The sequence below is a fragment of the Centroberyx gerrardi genome, chromosome 12 (assembly GCF_048128805.1).
Source record: "Centroberyx gerrardi isolate f3 chromosome 12, fCenGer3.hap1.cur.20231027, whole genome shotgun sequence".
NCBI lineage: Eukaryota > Metazoa > Chordata > Actinopteri > Beryciformes > Berycidae > Centroberyx > Centroberyx gerrardi.
In genome coordinates, this window is record NC_136008.1 from 15,702,750 (window position 1) to 15,719,024 (window position 16,275).

Consider the following 16,275-nt stretch of genomic DNA (forward strand, 5'->3'; position numbering starts at 1 on the left):
TAGATTAATGGCACAGTGGCATTTATCTATGAAACATTATATCTTGATGTTAAATTGCAATAAAAGGACCTGTATATTCTGAGGATATGGCTGTCCAAATCCGAGGGGGGATGGGGGTGTAGTTGACATCCATTAAGGAAATCCTTTATTGGCACATAAAAGTGAGAGGCAATATTTAGCCTAACTTGCCTTTGGCAACCTAACCCATAGCCTAACATTAAGAAGAGGACTCTTAGGGGAAATACCAAACTTTGTCACCGGTAAAAAAATATTTGTGTTTATGCATGAAATCCACAATTGAACATCAAAACCAAACCATGTATAACAGTTTCACAATCGAGGCTACCCAAATTATTGAATCATGCAGTCCCAGTAAGCACATTATGAGTAATGTATTGTAGAAATGTCATTTTACAGTCTTCACTGATTGCACATCACAGTATTTCACTACATCCCTTTCCGCCCCTAAAACAAAGCCTCTCCTCTCTCTATATCCAATGTAGTATATTCAATAACTAATTATGGTAATTCATTACATCTCCAATTAGCAGAGAGGCTTTATTGCTGCACTATACCATAAAGAGCAGGATTTATGTCGGCTTTGAATGTCACCCAGAGGACAGAGGAGTAGCGCATCATTCAAGAGGAACAAAACAGAGAGACAGGAGCAAGGGAAAAAGAAAGGGAAGAGGGAGAGAAAGATACAGTGAGTTATTGGTTAATGAATGTATTTTCTTTCCCATTTTCTCACAACCTTGAGCAAACCTTGAGAACGCACCTTTGTTTGCAGCCAACTGAAAAAGAGAGTGAATTGCCCTGAAAGATTAAATTGTCTAAGTTTTGGTATTTCACTGACGAGACTGCAAAAAAATATGTAGTGTATGCATGCATCCTCCACGAGATATGCCCGGTTAAAGCCACCTCGCCTGCTGTCAAACGGCCCCTCAGAGGGCGATAAGCGGCCCTGCTCTCCGTGTGGGTGGCTGTCTTATTAGTGCGCCTCACCATTTCACTCAGGCACACAGCACAGCCAGCCATCTGCCACACCGCGCTCCTCTGCCCAGCCGAGTCTCTCAGGTGCCGTAAAAAATGGTGTCCCTTTGAAGCTTGGACAGAAAAGTGCTGACCACATAACTAAACTCTCATTTTACCAGAAAAAAAAAAAATCACTATCCATTCATCCAGGAAAAACAAGGTTTGCATTTATACATATTTACTTTGTATAAAGCATGTAATACTGGCAGTACTCTCAGGGGAATTCCTCATGTGATTTGAAGCGCATTACACCATATAAATAAAATGATTAAAAATAGATAATTGATATACTGTGCCTGATATCCGGGCATGTTGTGTTTCCTTTCACCCAGCAAAGATTACCGCAAACCTCCAGCACACTGGTATCCAAATGAATTTCCACAATGGACCTCCCTTCTCCAAGTCTCTGCTGTTAACTGTCATTATATTGTTTCTTCAGTCTGTGAACAATATGCTTTCACAAATCATTTCAAGGTTTGTTGTCTCAAGGGGAAAAAAAACAATTGGCCTGTAGTGTTTCTGCTTTGAGCGTCTCTCTGACAAAGGTCATCTCTGACCTTTGCAGGGACTCTATTGCCACCTTGTGGCTTACCTAGCAGGTTTTCTATTAAAAGATGCTCTGACACAACGGATATTTTTAAATCTTTATTCAACTTGCCATTTGCAAATAGTCAAAGTTTGCCCAAGCAGATCATGAAATGTTTTTGTGAACAAATTGTATCTCAGATAGAAAATAAATACAAGCAGTGCAAAGTAAAATCTATTTAAGCAAACATGGATCAATGTTTTGATCCAATCATCAGTCTTTCACGCTGGAAAATGGAAATGTTCCTGAAAAACAACACAAAATATCAATAACAATACACAGAAGTTATTCCAGTTACATATTTTAGTTTTGAAATCTGAATGACATAGCAAACAAGTAGAAAAATGAACTTGTTTATCGCAATCTTGCTCTTATTCCATCCATGTTTGTCATGTCAGGTCTCAGCGACTTACTCCGGTTGCTTTTACATAGCATACAGCTCCATGAGGTAGTCTTTGGGGACAATTCCTATAGCGCCCTTCAGCTCTCCAACCCACCAGCCAAAGCTCTGATACTCCTAGGAGAAACAGGACAAAGGGGAGACACAGAGAGTAGGAGGAAGAGTGGGAGAAAGAAAAACATTTAATCAAAATCTCTCAGTAATACAGATCATACATACATTGTTTATTAATGCATTAAGTGCAGCAGCTAAATCCTTGTGACAGTGGACACAGTTTGACAGACTGGGCAAGCTTCAGAAGTAGAGGAAGCAGCACTCTGGCTTGTGGTCAAAATGCTTGTGACTTTGAGATTGGACGGTGTAGCTAACAAATTAAGTCAGAATCAAAAAATCAACAAACAAGAGAACAGAACAGCACAAACGACACCCAACACTCTTCTTGCCACCATCACTATAACATCACCTGTTTGTTTTTTCAAGTTCTTTTCTCTCTTTTCCTCTCACTCCCATCCCCAGAACAATCCCTACATCCCACTGACAACTTTATATTTCCTGTCTCGGTTCCTGGTGTCGGTTGTGAGGCTGCGCACTTCCCTCCATTCCACGCGAAAACCTCAGCGCGCACAGAGCACATCACACATAAATCTGTCACGGCATGACAAGTAATAGCTCCAAATGGCTGTCAGCATGCTGAGATGTAAGGAGGGCACTGTGAGGAGAGATCTGAGACGAGCAGAGAATACCCCTCTCCCTTTGGCCAAGAGCCTGACCTCACATCAAAGTCCTCCCAGGACATGAATCACACTGGAGATCACATGCTGCCAAGGCCGAAGGAAGAGGGACCTGCACAATGTTTCAAATCCATGCCAAAACTCAGGGATGAGGAGAGGCAGGGGATGTGTGTGTTCATTCCCATGAGGGAGAAATGGATGTAGTAGTCCTATAGTATTAGACACAGGGAGATTAGGCTAACAGTAATGGCCAACATTGACAGTTGTCTGGCGACAGACCATTCATCAAGCCAGACAAAGGTGCTTGGCTTACTGTCCATGTCACAACACTATAGTCAGACAATGATGTGAATACAGCAAAAAGTAATTACTACACCTAAATAATTAACAGCAAATTAAACATCATACATAAATTACTCCGAGACACAAACACTAAATGTCACATTCATTTCATTAATGTGTCACATGATGAAAATGACATTTTGTCCCCAAGCCCCTGGAGGACAATATAGCAGATTGACATGAGTTGTGTATGTGTGTGTGTGTGTGTGTGTGTGTGTGTGTGTGTGAGATAGTGTATGTGTGTGTGTGTGTGTGTGTGTATGTAGGTGAGACAAAGAGAGTGTGTGTGCATATTATGACTTCCTGCCGCTAGCCTTTGAAAATGGCAACACCTCATTGTGTAGTTCTGCTCTGCAGTGGCTGACAAATAAGTCATGCTTGAGTGAGTGCGGGATACAACACGAGAACACATATACAGAGGTGTGGAAGACTAATGAGAGCCTGAGGAAGGGAGCGCGGACCCCACACTGTGACAACGTACACACCAACACTAATACACTAAGTTGGCCAATACCACTGTCCCAGAACTTTGTTCCTACTGAATGAAATACTCCGGTGCTGATGCATCAGTTGTGGAACAGGGACAAGTCCAGCGATCTGTAGCCACAATAACTACAATAGCACTGTATTATGTTTGGACAGCGTTTACATCTTAGCAACCACTCCAGCCACTTAAGTTAAGTGAGATGCTACATCTCTAGATTAGTTTTATGTGCTGTGAGGTGCGCCATGTTGGGAGGGGTGCTGCTGCTTATCCTGACAACACACTCCCTCAGTCCGGCCTTATAATCAGCACCCGGGCCTGACTGGGGGGTCTCCCAGCTGTAACACTACAGCTATTTCTGGACTGTGGAATGGGGGAGGGACCCAGGGAAGAGGGAGAAAGGAGAATGAAGGAGGAGGGAGGGAGGTGGGGGTGGAAGGAGTCGGCTGCCCCTTCAGCTGCAGCTGGCTGCTGCAGTCCAGACAGGTTTTATGGTCATTGCCCTCCCAGCAGGCCACAACCCCCAACACCAAGGTTTCAGCTAATGGCACTCCCAGTCTAAGTGAAAGGGCAACTTGATTCCTGGTTCTTTTCCACACAAGAAAAAAAGGAGTAATAAACAGGCAGTTGGCCAATGAGCATCCATAGGTCTGTCTGCTTTGTGCATTGGTCTCTTCCCATGCTCCTGATTGAATAGGAAGTCATTATCAGCTGATGTGATAATACTGGTTCATCCAAAAGAATAAAATACTTTATTGGTGTATTTTTGAATAGTGTACTTTTTTGAATATTTGGAACCTGGCAGTCACAACATGTTTTTAAATCGTCATTGCTTTTAGTGGCCACTAGATGGCAGACTTGAATTTAAAGTGGACTACAATGTGTCTCAGTTGACCACATACTCCACAGAAACCAGACCAACTCATGTGAAGCAGAAAATAAAGCCAATCTGTGCATATTTCACACATTTTCATACAAACCACGCAGTCGACATCCATCTCAAAAGTACATAACTCCTCGACTTATTTGCGGTGTGTGTTCAACAAGTTTGTTAAATGTATCACAACAAAATCCAATACTGTGTGTATATGAACCCGTTCAACACAAAAGGGCTTCTGTTTAGTTACATAATAAAGGTAAAGAACGGCCTCTCAGTTCTCCACACCCGGCACCCACGCCTAGCCGACAAGCCTCGGAAATTGTGCGTCCACTACACGTCCTCACCTGCTCTGAATAGAGTGGCGGACTGCGCCTGGGTTTCCTGAGAACACACATTCCTATTAAAGCCCTGCCTGGCGAGGTGAGAGAGACGTCTGAGAGGTGTGTGGGCTGAGGCCTGCTCACCGCCTGGCATGGCAGCAGTGGCAGCGTGCTGAAACGCTCCAGATGGAAGTGATGGAATGGCGCAGCGTGCCAGCTAGACCCAGCCTCCGCCAGCAGCACTAAAACAGTTTCCGTTGTGACACAACTAATCCCCATCACAGTGCCAGAGTGAGGATCTACCCCAGCCTGCCTCTCACCATCAGCCATCCACCTCCAGGCTGTGCGCCAGGTGCTGCCAGTAAAGGATATGAACAGTCAGTTCCTCTGAGGACCTAGAAATAACTCCTCACTTTAGGTGGTCTGGTGCCGGCAGAACCTCTCTAAATATGAAAAGAATCTCATAACACTTGCAGTACAGTTGGGCTTGTGCTAATGCTGGCTTTACCGTGCATCAAGAAACCGCTAACTTAGGGACAAATTAATGTTTTACCTCAGACAAGAGGGGTCCCACCAACCGTACCTTGCTCAGGATGTAGATGGCATCTCCTCGTCTGAAGGACAGCTCATCTGGCCGGTCTCCTGAACAGTCCCATAAGCCCTGGTAGAAGTTCTGGTAGTCTGTGCTCTTATTAACTGGGCAGAAAGGGGCAAGAGGATAATAACAGATCAGGCACCTTATTTTCTACTGGCTCTAATCACTTCCCTTGAGTCTACAGGTTTAACACGGTAGTGATTGTAACTCTGCTGCAAAACCAACAGGAGGCAGTGGAGAGCCAATAAGAGAATAGGAGGCACCATGTGCAGCCAGAGGCTGGCAGGCTGGATAGGTCAGAGCCTCTTGGCATCTCCTGTTACCTCTCTGCCAGTTTAGTGATCTCCCTCCACGGACTGAGTGCACAAGCTCATGAAGCTGGTAATTTACTACATTGTGGTGGCCCTCACTGGAATGGCCTGTTAATGTTATAGGGATTTCACAGATATGCACATGACTCTTAATTGATGGCTTCTTAGATCATGGTTGAAAACACAGAATTGCATTTGCACCCACATCATATGAAAGAATCACTTATTTTAAGACAAAAAGGAAGTTGGCTAAGTTAACGGAGTTATTTCCAGCATTGTGTTAACTTTCAGTTTGCATGCTGACAGAAACTTCCCCTCTGTAAGCCTCACTTCTTCTTCCCAGTGGCCTATAAAGTTAAGCTTGCTTGTTAACAAAAGAAGCCAACATATGACCGAAAGGTCATATGTTGGCTGCTTCAGCCAATCCACTATCCCTTACACCCATAGTGCAATTTACTATACTCACTATATTCTATATCCACAAACAAATAAAAATAGTTCTTATATCGGTGCAGTTTGTTGCAACCAGCCACAAATGTCAGTGTTGCGTACCTGCAACAGGAGGAGCGGGTTTGCTCAATGGTTCCACCTTTGGAGGAGGCTTTGGAGGAGTTGGCATGTCTTCCTCTGGGGAAAGAGACAATATTGCTGCATGAGCAAAAATTTACTTAACAGATTACAGTGTACTCCTCTACTGACATGCAGCACCACCAAAGGGATTTGGACTTCCAGTCGACAAAGATAAACTTGCAATGACAGAAGAACGCTTCACAGGGGGAAATTAAATTATGTGAAAAAAGGCGGATACAATATGTTCATGATCTGTAGTGCAACACAGATTGACACAGCGATAAAATTTTGCGGGGAAAAGTAGCTTTGGGGTCGGACCTGGCAGTTCTTCATAGATGTCATCGTCGATGGGCTCAGGCTCGGCTGCAGCAGGCCCAGCAGGGCCGACATCATCATACATCTCCTGATCCTCCTCCTCTTCCTCTGGGATGATGCCTGTCATGTCTACATAAGAGAAAACATGCACATATATCACACATGGATTCATGCAGGCACACACAGAGAGTACGGGGTGATAATATATAGAGAATTTTGTCCATAGTTGGATTTGCGCTCATAAAGAAACAAAGGTGGGTGCTACTGATACTATAGAGTGTGATAATGTGGTCACATAATTGAAATTGTTCAAACCTTTCAAAACAAAGTCTATCTGTTTCACCCATTCCTCCGCCTCTTTCGGAGATGACGCACAAAACTGTGATGAAAGAGGAGAGAAATGAAAACTGCAGTCAGTCCAATATGCAGTTATACATATATTAATTAACATAAACAAATAATACTGCATTTATGCATAGTAAAATGTTCCACATGGAAGAGCCTGAATGTGTTAGAAACAGTCATTTAGGCTTTTTAAATATGCGTGTCAGGTTGAGCCATTGCAAAGGTAGCAGTGTCAAGTGAATGAATAGGTTTTAAAAATAAAGATTTAATGAAGTGCAAGTACACACGTAACTTGCCAAGTTTTAAACATGGTACATCTCAAGTCCACATTTGGTTTTCATAGAAGGGTTACATTTAGACTACGGACAGTCAAACTATCGCCAAGAGACTAGCTTACCTGATAAACTCGCTTGTCAGGAGCCGAAATTTCAAAGCAACAGTCTTTCTTTGAATCTTTCCGTAAGGTGCTGTTCATTTTGACATTGTACCCATCAATACCAAACTCGCCCTTCTGCTGCTTGTCTGTTTAAAAAAGGTTCAAGACAGCACTAATTGTTCAGAAAGAGACCATCATCAAAAATCTGAGAAACAAAAGCAGAATACCAAATATCCATCCACTTTGATATTTCATCCAACATGTGTTTCATAATAGAGCCATGCATCTTCAACTAATATCAATGGGAAAAAAACAACCTGCAAATACCTTTCTCACTGCCATAATAGTAGAATGTATGGTTGCTTAGAGCACACCATCTCTTCTGCCACTCGGTGCCAAAGAAGCTGTGATCTACAAAGGAAAAATAACAAAGCACAAAAGAGGCACATCATTTATGTTTTTTAGGTAAATTGCCCCTCCCCTCCAGCAAAATAAATTCTTAATGTGTATCTTATGAACAGGGAACCCACCCTTCCTGCGTTTCTCGAGGTATCCTGCCTTAAACACAGACAGGAGGTCCTGAGCCGCCACAGGTGGAGACTGCTGGGCACCTGGAGAGGAGGTCAGAGGAGAAACTTCAGTTTAGCACTTAAAAATACTACTGCTTAAGTGTTACAGCGATTCGAGGTTTGAAAGTGGCACAGCAGAAATGTCCCACTATATCATAAATCCTAATGCTACTGTCAAGTCCTTTCAATATGATTTTAATATCTGAAAGTCACATGTGAAAGTCAAATTTAACGTTAGGTATGATCAGATGGGTTTTTGGATACTTTGTTTATCATGTACTAGGTTGATTGTTGTTAAAATTGATAGCAGAGGCCCTGGAAAGTACACTGAACAATGTTTTGCTTCTCAGTAGAGGAGATTCCCTATGCAGAGTGCAACTTCAATGCAAATGTTCAACTGCTGTGTCAAAGTTGCTTTGTGTGAAAGAGTGGCCATAAAACTGGCAGCTGCTTACAGCCCATAAAACCCGGACCCCTAACCACCATTTCACAAGGCTTTCCCTGATACTCCATTTAAAAAGGTAAATACAAAATCTTGTATAGATTACCATGGCGGAGCATGCATGGTTAAGGCTACTGTATATTGAGGAATGTGTTTTCTCAAACTACAGCCACGGCAGTAATTTTCGGTCCCTATAGGCTGTGACTGGGAGTAATAAAGCATGCTCTAGCTGTCAAAGAGGTGGGGTGAAAGGGGAGGTGGGAGTAGCAGTTGTGCCCCCAAATTGCTTCCCAAGTATGTTGCCAAGTTACAGTTGGAATGTCTGCCTCATTGTGGCCCTCAAAACCACTTTCTCCAAGGTGCAGACTTGAAGTTTTGTGTATTTATTCATGCCAGGATGCAATTTTCAATCGTTTAATCCACCACAGGTTCACAGTTAGCAGGCATCCAAAGCTAAGTGGCTTACATTACCTTCACAACCCTCATCATCCTTGTCTGCGCGCTCTGAATGCAGCGACCCTCCATCATTGTTGCTGTCAACCTCGTCCTCATCATCTGTATCTTCTCCACCTAGTGGGGTAGAGAAGGTGCTGGGTAGTGATGGCGAAAGTTATGGTGCAATGTATGTAAATACAGACCTCAGAAATACCCAACAAGAAAGACTAACACTCACTTTTGTCCTTGAAATCCTGTGGGAAACTGTTTGGGAGACAATAAATGGATAAAATAGCTTTCATATTTTGCATCAGCAGCAAGACTCAGAATAATGAGTGATATTTTGTAACACAACTCCAACACCAGGAAAACTGAGATGTAGAAAGTGTGCACGCATACCCCAATTTGACATCTTTTATCCGTTTAATGAACACCTCCCTCTTCTCTTTTGCCTTCTTGCTCAAATTTTCCGCTTTCAACCCATCAGAGAGGAAGGTTTCTAGATCTAAAAAAAAAAAAAAAAGGAAGGTAAAGTATTTACATAACCTAACACCACAATTAAGTTTATTAGTCTACTGATTGTCAACAATTAATGCTTGAAGCCAGGTGGTAGAAGCCTGCTGGCCAGTCATTTGGGCCCAGTGACTGTTGGAGATCATGTTAAATTTCAGAAAACTACGCCCACACAACAGCAGTTTCCAGCTTTGACTGTGCATTGTTTGATGCTTTTCCGCAGGAGCTAATACCAACAGTGTGGTGTTTTGCTGTGTGAGCAGCAACCGGACTCGCCCCACTGAACTAGTGCACTTGACTGATGGTAAAACAAAACTCAGTCATCCATGTTGTGTTTGCGCTTCCTCTTTTACAAAGCGGTCTCTTAAAACCTGGGGTTACTCAGATAAAGCCCTTAAGGACAGGGGAAAACATTAGCCTACACACACACACACACACACACATAGATGGAATAATTTGGGATTTGTGTTAAGTACCTGAAATAAGCGTCGTTAACTCCTCGGGAATCGCGCGCATACTGATCGGCGTTGACTGGCAGCGATGGACCGTCCAGCAGGGGAAACTAACTTCACACAACACGGAAGCAACGGTGGGCGCAGGGACGCGGAAGTTACCATGTCAATTATTTATCACTGACCTGCACTGTAACTGTTCAGCTGCAGGACACACACACACACACACACACACACACACACACACACACACACACACAGGTTCACATGTGATACTTGGTGAAGTTTATTAGTAGCTTTTATTATTTTTTTAATCCTAACCGCTGATGGATTTCATTCACTGTTGGCAGACTGGTAAAAAAGACAGTGGGTGATGCTTTAATGGACCAGCGGATCTTTACGACTAATAAAGTCAAGGCATAATGTCATGATAATATTTTTGATTGATCCCAGATAACATTTCTCTGGCACTTCAGGCTGCTTATATCCAATTCCTCCATCCTCGAGCAGGAGACACACTGGGAGTGTCTTTTTTTTTTACAATCATACTTTCATTTTATGAATATGTCAACATTGTAAATCTAAAGAGGGATAATTACCACTACACAAGACAATTATATAGAACTGTTTGCAGATTATAGAGGTCTTCATAGTTGATACCTTTTTTGGCTGTGAGCAATAAAACTCTGTGAGGTAGCTTACCTATAACTTAATGCAGATTCACAACACTCCTGCTGCACTTTTATCTCAATAAATTACCTTTAAAGGTTGGCTTCTTGTGTAAGAGACTTTTCATCAGTTTCCATTGCTCTATCAATGAAAAATACAATTTCCCATGGTATTTGATGTGTCCATCAACGCACCACAGGCCTATGTATGATCTTCTGAAGCAATGCCTGCAATAATAAACCCCAAAAACACTTAAGATGGTCAGAAAATAGTGAATCAAATGACTCTGTTGCAGCCCTCATCAAGTATAAGTTGTGCTCAATGATGTATTCAAGGAAAGGAGCCTGTTGTCATATTGTTTACAGAACTGTCAGTCATTCATTAGTCATCTTCTGACAAGCTGTATCACCCAATCCAGGTTAAAAGACTGAGCCTTTGAACTGTATAGCCTATTGTTCGGGAAATACCTACAAGTGAGACAGAAATGTCAGTGCAGCTGTGTGTGAAGAGCCTCAGCCCTGCAGCTGGTGCACAGTGTTTGTTGCTGCTGCTCGCTGGAGCTGAAGGGAGAGCGGTGTGCTGCCGGACAGACAGATTCTCTCAAGACATGTTTCACGTTGTTTCTGTCACTCCAGGTTCAGTCCTGCAGCTTTGTAGAGACGGACATGGACTTCCTTACAGTATCCAGTGTTTATTAAGTTTCTCATTTGTCCTAACTGGAGAGGAAAGAGTGTATTTGATGATATAAACATTTAAGATGATGAAAGAATAGACAATGGTAGAGCATACACAGACTGTGCTGTGTGGTTCCAATACTTTCCCTTTATATCTTTCATGAAACATTTAAATCTTATAGGTCCATATTCATAAAGCTTCCCAAATAGGAGCTGGAAGTTATTGTCATGTGACCCAATTAAACCTCAGATCAGTACTACTTTTCTGATATTATTTATGCATACATTTTCTGATGTCACATCCTGTTCGGCATTATCTGAGCAGCCAATAAATTCTTTATGAGGCAGAATCACTCTATGGTCATTCAAAACCTGACCCCCTCCTGACCCGCCAGGACTTCCACCCTGTTGGGTGAGGAGATGAGAGGCAGCTTGACCTTTGACCTGTGTGTGCATGTGTATGTGTGTGTGTGTGTGTGTGTGTAGAGGAAGGGATCTACAGGCATGGTGTTCTATCTAGTTTCCCACAAAGCTTCATCTAGTTGCCTGTAGGCTCACAAACGTCTCCCTCTGATTGGCTCCCTTCCCTTTCATCAAACTCATACAGGTTTGCAATCCACTATAACAGCATGTTGTCCAAGCCTCACTCATTTGGTGAATGAAGTAAAACTGAACTACACAAAATACATAATTAAAACATATAGCAATTGAGATATCAATCAAGAAACCTCTTAATATAGTAAAAGAAAGAGAACAATATCATAATGGCCCAATCTGATTTATTTTATGCTCACAAAAAGAGACAGGCCGAATCTGTGTTAACAAATACGTTTCCTGACTAGTGTATGGGGAAAAAAAGCATAGGGATTTTTAATGGAATAAAACAACAGGAGATATATAAGGCTTAGGGTTATTATAGCCTTTAGACATTGGTCATACTACTAACACTGGTCCTAAACAGTGGAGTCCTATACGTTTAGAGTCAGCTCAATGGCTGCAGCACCAAACCAACGTTGACTGACTGGCTGCCTTGTGGGCTCACTTGGATTATCCTACTTAGGTGGTGTTTTCAAACTGCGCACAATTAGCCATCACTTAATATCATATCTCAGCTGGAATGGTAGTTCACCACCTCACCTCACCTTTTATTAGCGCTGGGCCCAGCCGAGGAGTCGAGAGTAAAACATAATTAGAAAGAAAGCCAATAATCTGCAATTAACTCTATAAATTCATCCTATCACTTATAGGCTGTGTTCAGCAGATTTGATCAATAATTTTTTCGTCATTTTTGGAACAAAGTAGGCTGTACCTTTTCACACCGATGATTTATCAAACCTTTTTTCCCCCCCAAGCCTATAAGAATAACAGCAACCACTAAAGCTGGCAGACGCCTCTCTATCTGGGCAACGAAGCCGAGTTTCAACTGGTCAATACGAGGAACTCTATGAACACTTTTGGGACGAAATCAGCAATTTTGCATACATTAACATTATAGCCCATTACCTACGGGAAATAAAGTGAATAAATACCGAGTGCTATTTGACTTGATATCTGAGGATGTTGTTCTTAACTATTATGGGTTCAACGCCCAATGAAAATATAATTCATAGCCTACACAGCCAATTAATTAAAAAAAAAATCTCATGTAGACTGAAATGAATGACTCCTGTACAGAAATTTTAAATATAGAAAGTTTTGAAAATGACAAGGGCGCAAGGGCGCGATTCTTAATTCAAGGAGATTGTATTACATTGCGGACCAGGCTATAAACAAGCACCCTCAGCGCTGTGAGTTTTATAGGCAATAAAATTTAATTGTAGAAAGCCAACAAAGTCATAGCTTTTGGCCTGGAACTCCTAGCAGGCAATTCCCACTGCAAAACCCTTTTTCTGGGCTCATGCATGCACCGAGGCAATGAATCTCTTAAATGTCTTCTATTCTGATGATGAGGGACTAAAAACACTACAGGCCTATTAGCTCCAAATTCCTCTGCCTTAATAAAACTTTTCTCATAACCTACTACTTTACAACGACTCTCATGAAAAATTTAGACTGGGATTCCTATATAATACCATTTGTAGGCTATTTCATTTGTATTTCATTTGTGTTTTACCATGCACATATGACTAATTGTGATTTAGGCAGTTCGAGATTATAAAATGAACAGTAGCTACTAATCATGCTAAGTTTCACGATAGGCATCATTTAGAAAAGTCCCTGTGGACTTTGTGCGTTAATTGTTATAAATAGCGTATTTTTTCCCCTTTGAATATTGAGAGAAACTATTTAGTTTAGACACAATTTATCTCTCCTATACCCAATACTCAACGTCCTCCTGTGTTTCTAATGTAAGCAAACCAATAGGCTCTCCAAACTTTCTTATTGTGAAATAAGACAATAGAGCAACTGATTACAACCAATGTAAAGTTTTATTGCAAGAAAATATTCTGCTCAGTTGTAGTCTAAATCCATATAAAAATAAACTGTGTGATGTCCTCTCGCAGCCTAATGGAATAAACAGACCACAGGATAGTTTGCTGTTTTTTTTATTAACTTACCTTATTTGCGAGATCTATCAATGATTCCCCCCACGCTAAAACTGACTACATAGATTAAACAGAAGGCTTTGAATAAAAACAAAAACATTTCTATTGATGAATTATTAATAGCTCAAGTTTTGCAGGTCGATTGTTGTGAGGGTTTCTGAGAAAAGGTCAAAACTTTCGGTTGATAAAGGCATGGGGGGACTTAGTGAATCTGACAAACTTGGAGAGAAAGAGGAGGGTGATGAGAAAACTTGGAAATCCTGCAAAGAGACGTCCAGGCCCGGGGAATTATCATTGTCCGGGCCTATTGTCGACACGCAGATAGGAACAGTGGGTGACGGGTTTGGAAAATGTTTCAGATTTTTGTCATTGCTGTTTAAAGGCGTAACAGCCGGGCTTTGGTTATCCCCATTGTGCCCATTCTGAGACTGTTGTGAAGTTAAGGTATTTTGGTGGAAATACCTCTCCCTCTCCCTCTCCAGAAGCGTCCCGGGCGCGCTGCCGTTTGCCGCCTGCTCAAACTCGTCCTCCGGCCCGTCGTCCAGACACGCGTATTTCCCCTCGCTGTCCCGGTTCTCCTTGCAGTGGGTTTGCCTCTTGTGCTTCATCCTCCTGTTCTGAAACCACACTTTCACCTGCCTCTCCGTTAAATCCAGTAATGCCGCTATTTCCACTCGCCTCGGCCTGCACAGGTATTTGTTAAAATGAAACTCCTTTTCCAGCTCCAGCAGCTGAGTGTTGGTGTACGCCGTCCTCAGCCTGCGGGATGCCCCTCCGCCGCCGCCGCCGCTCTCTAGTATCTCTGGAGAACCTACAAAAAAATAATAAACGAATGAGTAGAAATTTTCATTAAATTCAGAGGCTGGAGATCAAAAATAAAAATGTAACAGGCTAGTTGTGTGTGGGGTAAAAAGAGGCTCTGTAGGGTGAAACTTGTGGCGAACAAGCAACGGGGACTGGGAAGATTTATGGGCCCCGGGCAGAATATGATGGGTCTGCGTGGACAGGACGGAGGCTGAAGATTAATGAACATGCCAGCTGCCGGCCCGTGTAAGAATAATCTATCACTCTCCATTACTGTCAAACATTAGCACTCTTACACTGCATCACAAGTCAGCGCGTTACTTGATGAGATTAAGCATGCTTAAATCAAAATCCGTATACGGGCTCAAAGAGACGCCCACGCTGCAGAAGACAGGCCCGGGCTCCAGCTCTGCTAACAGAGGGGAATATGTGGGGGAATCCTCAGACAATGAGGAGCCTTTGGATGGAGGTTATTAATCATCATGTCTTGCCTTGGGGGGAGAAGTAGAGTGGTGGAGAGTCAGTCGTCGTCGCAGCAGCAGCAGCAGTGTGGTTTCTCTTGATGCTTTTCTTCTCCTTCATCCATGGGTACTCCGGCGGTGAGGATGCAGCCTGCAGCGGGCTGCAGCCATTCACAGCCTGCTTTGAGCGGCTGTGGCGTGGGTGGCTGCCCGGGTTCAGGCTGGGGATGGTCTGCTCAAAGGGAGGAGGAATCAGTGTCGACGGTGAAAGCGCCGAGCTCTTGATTGATGAACTTTGAAATGCATCACCGACAGGGTTAGTGAGAGATGTCAGGCACTCAGCGAGCGACGGCTGGCTGTTGATAAAACCACTTTCTCGCCCAAATTCGTAATTCATCTCCTCCTTCTTTTCTTGAAAATTCACTGATTACAGGGTAATTTAGAGGGGTCTGAAATAATCAAAAATATTAAGCAATTTCTGCTAAACTGGATATAGTCGTATGGAGACCTCTATGCCATAAACTATTGCTTTCATGAGGACATGGTTGGAATCAGACCGTGTTGCTTGTCACATGATTGCATCTGCCCAATGACAATTTGGGGTTTTTATCAAAAGAAGCCACTGTCCTCTGTGATTGATCGAGAAAGTCGGAGGGGTAACGCCTCATTCTGGGGGTAGGGGTTGCTTTATTTACACATTTTTTGGGGTCAGTTTGTTCACTACTGCCCCCCTAAAATGCAGCCCGTGTTAAGAGCCGTGCCCTATGCGCGTCCACGCAGTCGGCAGCGCGTTTGAGGCCGTGTGTGTGTGTGTATGTGTGTGTGTAGGTGTGTGTGTGTGTGTGTGTGTGTGTGTGTGTGTGTGTATCTGCCTCGTGCATTTATTCGAAGCATGACACCCCACAAATCACTTCAGCAGCCACATTTATGTCTCATAATGCAACGACGCCCACAGTCGTTATCAGCGCCAACACGTTAATCTTGAGACTTCTTGAAAGCCTGAGAGCAAAGCTGCAGCAGACATCCAACACTCTCAAACAGAGCAGAGCAGAGCAGAGCCTCTGTCCACCCCTCCCCCTAACACAGGAGAGAGAGAGAGAGAGAGAGAGAGAGAGAGAGAGAGAGAGAGAGAGAGAGAGAGAGAGAGAGAGAGAGAGATTTATTAGTTTTCAATAGATTTCAATCTGATACGTTCATTAGATTTTGGCACAATTCGATCCCATACTTTACACTATAGCCTCTATGGGCAAAACCGTTTATTAGCCAATACCTGTTATAATTTTACACCTATTGAAGCCTATAATGTAGGTTATATCCTATTGGGAAAAAAAGGTAAATGCCTCTTTGTGCCCTCTGAAGTCTAACCTATAGGTTTTTGCTTGACATTTTTTATATTTAACAAGCGTTTGTCATCATAACA

General features: G+C 42.8%; 2 protein-coding genes across 3 annotated transcripts; both read right to left on the bottom strand.

Moving 5' to 3' along the window:
• Positions 1-1,684: 1,684 nt before the first annotated feature.
• On the bottom strand, positions 1,685-9,807 carry skap2 (src kinase associated phosphoprotein 2). 2 transcript variants are annotated; one of them, XM_071919328.2, is made up of 13 exons: positions 9,726-9,807; positions 9,136-9,241; positions 8,969-9,000; positions 8,773-8,862; positions 7,821-7,901; positions 7,618-7,701; positions 7,312-7,436; positions 6,885-6,948; positions 6,573-6,698; positions 6,237-6,311; positions 5,362-5,474; positions 2,035-2,138; positions 1,685-1,866 (listed from the first exon to the last, which is right to left on the bottom strand). In XM_071919328.2, the coding sequence occupies exons 1-12, from the start codon at positions 9,763-9,765 to the stop codon at positions 2,046-2,048; spliced, it is 1,029 nt and encodes a 342-aa protein (XP_071775429.1). In that variant the 5' UTR covers positions 9,766-9,807; the 3' UTR covers positions 1,685-1,866; positions 2,035-2,045. The 2 variants fall into 2 exon arrangements, with proteins under 2 accessions (XP_071775429.1, XP_078143101.1); XM_078286975.1 differs by lacking the exon at positions 1,685-1,866 and having other exon boundaries at positions 1,873-2,138.
• A 3,709-nt stretch (positions 9,808-13,516) lies between these two features.
• hoxa2b (homeobox A2b) lies at positions 13,517-15,358 on the bottom strand. Its single transcript, XM_071919326.2, has 2 exons — positions 14,886-15,358; positions 13,517-14,392 (listed from the first exon to the last, which is right to left on the bottom strand). The coding sequence occupies exons 1-2, from the start codon at positions 15,250-15,252 to the stop codon at positions 13,707-13,709; spliced, it is 1,053 nt and encodes a 350-aa protein (XP_071775427.2). The 5' UTR covers positions 15,253-15,358; the 3' UTR covers positions 13,517-13,706.
• Positions 15,359-16,275: the final 917 nt, after the last annotated feature.